Source organism: Telopea speciosissima, chromosome 10 (assembly GCF_018873765.1).
Source record: "Telopea speciosissima isolate NSW1024214 ecotype Mountain lineage chromosome 10, Tspe_v1, whole genome shotgun sequence".
Taxonomy (NCBI): Eukaryota; Viridiplantae; Streptophyta; class Magnoliopsida; order Proteales; family Proteaceae; genus Telopea; species Telopea speciosissima.
Window position 1 is genome coordinate 20,986,796 of NC_057925.1, and position 5,341 is coordinate 20,992,136.

Below are 5,341 nucleotides of genomic sequence, written 5' to 3' on the forward strand. Positions count from 1 at the left end.
GTTTTTGGTTGATTGAAAGTCCCCTAGATGTGTTTTAGAAGCTGGGACAAAGTCCCCATTCAAATCCTTAAAAGAACAGAGGAAGAAAATCCAGGCAGAAGCTGAGTTTCTGTGATCCGGAGGGCTCCGGTTTCTCTCTAGAAGCAACCAGGCGACTCTGGATATCAACCGGCGAGCGCTGGTTGCACTTGAGCAGCCATTCGGCGAGTTCGGATTAAGCAAATCTGGATCCAGATGGCCCTGTGTTGCTGATTTTTGGATCTTTTAGACTTCAACTCCTATCTTTTGACCCTCTAACCAATTTGGGTCATTTTTAATGGTCTTCTAATGTCCTTATATGATATGTAAGCTATGGTAATGATTCCTACTGTCGACTATGTAGGTGATCTTTAATTGTACGCCATTCTTGAGAACTTAGAGGCATTAGATCAAAGGAGGAACTAAAGGAAGACTGAGGTGGGGGTTTTATATAATGTGTAATATGAATGATGAATGCAATATGGCTAATGTATGAAAGTTATAATGGATATAAATATGTCACTAGAATCAGTTATGTGAGAAATGCAATGCCTGATGTATGAAGTATTAAAGTTAAAGAATAGAAGTTATACTGATTATATTTATATGCTACTTGAATCATCATGTGAAATATGCAATGAAAGACTAGATATGAGGAATGCAATGTTATGATATTTATGCAATGAATATGAGTTCAAAATATGGAGAAGAATGTTATGAATCAATGAGAATGCTATGTTGATAAATTATGTTGAATGATTTTTATATGCTATGTCAATGATTATGGTTTTGTGAATGATTTTGCTCTGCTTATGTAATGGAAGAAATATAGACTCGTGTAACAATACGAATATAAGGAGAATGAAAGAATCTTGAAGATGTTGAATTATTATGAATGCTTATACAATACTTTTTTGGGGGCTTCTTTCGGACAAGTAATCTAGTGAGTGTGTTCCTAGAGCTTGTATGGACAAGTAACTTAACGAGACCTATTGGACAAGTAATCTTATGAGTGTGTTCCTAGAGCTTGTATGAACAAGTAACCTAACAACACCTATAGGAAAAGTAATCTAGTGAGTGTGTTCCTAGAGCTTGTATGGACAAGCAACCTAGAGAGACAACCCGCAACTTGTGCTCAGAGTAATTTAATGATTATGATTTAACCTGGTTAAATTAAGAATTTTGCATACTGTGTGATTACAAACCGGATTTGATGCACGAGTCATCTTGGTGGAATGGGACATGTGGGATTCATTTATCATGTTTGGTTTTCCTTGATATAAGCTGGTTTGATATTAGACTATTCATGGTAGTATGGGATGCCCTGGATGTTTGAATATGTGATTGGTTTGCTTGACATAAATATCTAATGCTTATGCATTATTTATATGATATTTGTGCCTGTGTGTAATGTATATTGCACCCAATTGGGTGCAAGCTCATCCCAATCAAGTTGACCTTTTTGCAGATGAAAAGGTGTACACCATAGATAATATGGGAGGTGCAAACCTTTGATGATGTTTATGATCCTTATGTGATCTTTTTGATGTATATAGTTTCATGTTTCTGAAACCTTTTTGTGTAATTAAAGTTGTTAAAGTAATGGGAACAATTAGTGGTTTTCTTTTTAGTCAATGTTTTAACTGGATTATGTAAGTGATATGTAACACTCATTTTGGTCCAATAATGGACTGTAGCTATACTAATTTACTTTAGCCACCAGTGTATTTATCTTATGGGAAATGTTTTAACTAATGCACTGCTTCCACATGTGTTAAAGTGAATGATCTGGGACATTGTTTGGTTTAAATTTATATGAATTTTATGAACCTGTGTGATCAGCCTCGTAAAGATGGGACCTACTCCTTTGATCGAGTCCAGGTCGTTACATGCAGTATGGTAGTAGTAGATTGCTCTTCATTAACAAACGTAACACTACATTATGAATTTATTTTTAGTACTTAATACTCTACACTATGACATGCAGTTTATTCTCATAATACAGTGATGCAATCGGTTGGAGTGATCAAATTCAATTTCGAACCCCACCTGCCGGAGGGTCGCCGAAGCTCAAATTCATCGCATTTGGAGACATGGAAAAGCTCCCCATGATGGCTCCATCGAGCACTACATTCAGGTCACAATCTCAAAATTTCAATTCATTAAAACTCACTATAAAATCAAACATAGTTCAAAAAGAAGAGATTTTATTCATCTAAATTCTGTCTAGATCTTTTACTGGAAATATTTCTCAATCTACTTTTCTATAGGTGGTCATTAATGTACACAGACAACACTTAGACATCTCTTATTAAATGTTTCTTCTTAAGTAATCAGCCAGGATCAAAATCAGTGGTGGATGCCATGGCCAAAGAAGTTGCTTCAGGCAATATTGATTCCATTTTTCACATTGGAGACATAAGCTATGCTACGGGTTTCTTAGTGGAATGGGACTTCTTCCTTCACCATATCATCCCTGTGGCATCTCATGTTTCCTATATGACTGCAATTGGCAACCATGAGAGGTACTGACTGTTACCCTCATTATACAATATTTATAATTTACTACTTATTTATCACATTATGGGGCTTATGTTGGTTCATGGCTTCTTTGGTAAACTGGATACCATGGGTGTTTGGCTTATTGAAATACAGTATTTGGGCAGGTTCACAAGTTAGAACTAAAGGTTTAAGCTAAATGTTAGATCCGGACCAGACGTGTAGTACTTGGGTTGGAATTACCGAAATTACCTCCCCTACTATATTTTTTACCTGTAAGTAAGATTTAGATCATATGCACCTAAATATTACGGAGATAACTGTTATTGGTGAAGCTTGATTGCAGTTTAATCCTGGAAGTACTTTTGATTCTTCCTCAATAACAGAGGTCCTGCTCGCTGGTGAGCGTGGCATAGGTTGCAAGGGGACAACACCCCCCTATCCAGGGGGTGTAGGGGCGGAGCCCCCGACCAAATTTTTTGGGAGTCATTTATACTGGGATATTTGTACTTTCGACGATTAGGGTTTCGCTATATTGTACTGCATGAAACGCTATATATAGGGTGTTATCTCGTAAGGAGGTGTGTGTAATGGGGATCTCCTCAAGAGATCAAGGATCGCTCAATGGAAGAGAGATTGAGAGGGTGAATGTTATCGCATGCGATGATAAATGGATGGAAGGGTTTATATTTTATGTGGAGTCAAGGGATTGAGGGCAGTGAAGGTGGAGGGTAGCGTGAGAGGGAGAGTGATGGAGGGAGATGAGAATGAGGGGGAGATGATGGGATGATGGAGGTGAGATGGAGGGTGAAGGCCGCCCGCGGCTCTTCTAGGCCGTGGTGAGGGCTCTCTTCAAGGAGCGAAGGGGTGGCGCTCTTCTAGGCGCAGGCTGTTCTTCAAGGCTGCCGATGGGTGGCTCTTCAAGGCCAGAGGAGGGGTGATCACAGCAGGATCGGTTGGAGCTAAAGCTTCACAATATTTCTCATAAAATTCTGCCTCTATTCCATTCCATGGTTGGGGATTTAAAGCCCAAGAATTGGTTACAAAATATTTGGAAATAATGGAACATAGAATCTAGGAATAATGGTAACCTTCCTAAACTACTAAAACTTGCAACCCAAGTTGCATTACACAAAAGATCCTAAGCACATAAGGAAAATAGTAAATAGGAAAGCAAATAATCCTACATGGTACATACATATTGAATCTAATAAATAGGAAGGCAAATATTCTAAAATCTAAAAGATATGCTAGGCCCCAATAACTTGTGCTCCAAGAACTGATGTGGCGCCTAGGTGATGTGGCGAAGGCGTTGGGGCGGTTGGCGAACCCGTGCGGAACGCCTAAGCTCTTTGGGATGGTTGCGATCGTGGTCCACCCGATCAGCCATATCCGATGCTGCATCAGTGTGTGTGAGGGTTTTGTAATTTCTTCATCAGAACAGTGAAAGCCCTAATTATCGCTCGGTCTTGGGTGTAATCCATCTTCGGTAAACCAGATAAATCTTTGAGTTCGCTATGTGATTCTTTTTCTTTTTTCCTCTTCCAATCATTGTTCTGTTACATGTTAATTCCTAACAGTAGGGTCTTGTGTGGAAAATATACAAGGATTAGGGAGGATGATGATCCATTGAACATTGTTACAGAGATTATATAGACTCGGGATCGGTTTACATAACTCTGGATTCAGGCGGAGAATGTGGAGTGGCTTATGAAACATCTTTTCCTATGCCCACGAGTGCCAAAGACAAATCATGGTACTCCATAGAGCAAGGTCCTGTTCATTTAACTGTAGTTTCTACTGAGCATGATTGGAGCCCCAACTCTGAACAGGTAATATTTAAGATGATCTTTCTGTTACATCAATTTTTATTCATTAAATCATTTACAATATTCTAAAAGTAAAAAATTTGTTACAGTACCTTTGGATGGTAAGGGATATAATTTCGGTGAATTGATCAAGAACTCCTTGGTTAGTCTTCACAAGGTAAATATAGCAATCTCTCTCTCTCTCTCTTAAAGTTAAAGTTGAATTTGGAGATGGGTTAAGGTCTTCTAATGACTGCATCCATAAAGAATGAGGATGGTGATGCTTTCTTAGGGATATTTCAAGGTTCTCTGAGGGTTTATTCCCAATGAAATATTTTGGCCTTCCTCTCATTACGGCTAGACTCACTGCCCACCATTGTATGCCTATTCTCGATAATCTAAGGAAGAAGCTTCAACTTTGGAAAGCTAAATTCCTTTCTTATACAGGTAGATTAGTGTTGGTCAAGACAATTTTGTAGAGTGTTTATATATATTGGACTGGTATTTTCGGGTTACCGCAATTCATCATCTAGAGAGCGGAATCCATGATGAGTGCCTTTTTGTGAAAAGGCGCTGACAATAATAAATTCCTTCATACCATTCGTTGGCGTCAGTGTGTCTTCACAAACGAGAGGGGGGTCTTGGGTTTGAAGAATCAACGATGTGAATATTGTAGGATTGTGAAACTCATGTGGAAACTGGTGTCCAAGAGTAAGAGTTTGTCAATTGATTGGATATATTCCAGATACCTTAAGGAGGATTCCATTTGGACAGTATCATGCCTACTAGATGCATCTTGCTCTAGTTATCAAATCCAGATTGGATGATGGCCCTTCCACCCTTCTTTGGTTGGACAACTAGCATACCCTGGGGGTTCTTTTCAATTTGGAGAATCAATTCGTTATCTTTCTAGGACTGAGAAATTGCCAAGGTATCTTCCATTCTCATTGATGGTAGATGGAACCTTGGCCTGATCTTTCCTCCTAGTATGCTTGAGGTGCATTTAGCTTATAAGG

General features: G+C 38.8%; 1 protein-coding gene across 1 annotated transcript; it reads left to right on the forward strand.

Moving 5' to 3' along the window:
- The first annotated feature begins 2,027 nt into the window (after nt 1-2,027).
- On the forward strand, nt 2,028-4,497 carry LOC122643898 (probable inactive purple acid phosphatase 27). Its single transcript, XM_043837469.1, has 4 exons — nt 2,028-2,155; nt 2,356-2,543; nt 4,163-4,349; nt 4,436-4,497. The coding sequence occupies exons 2-4, from the start codon at nt 2,383-2,385 to the stop codon at nt 4,472-4,474; spliced, it is 387 nt and encodes a 128-aa protein (XP_043693404.1). The 5' UTR covers nt 2,028-2,155; nt 2,356-2,382; the 3' UTR covers nt 4,475-4,497.
- The last annotated feature ends 844 nt before the right edge of the window (nt 4,498-5,341 follow it).

Coding starts and splice junctions, on each gene's coding strand:
- LOC122643898 (XM_043837469.1), top strand. CDS start 2,383: ATGGCCAAAGAAGTTGCTTCAGGCAATATTGATTCCATTTTTCACATT. Junction 2,544..4,162: donor GCAATTGGCAACCATGAGAG/GTACTGACTGTT, acceptor ACATTGTTACAG/AGATTATATAGACTCGGGAT. Junction 4,350..4,435: donor GGAGCCCCAACTCTGAACAG/GTAATATTTAAG, acceptor AATTTGTTACAG/TACCTTTGGATGGTAAGGGA.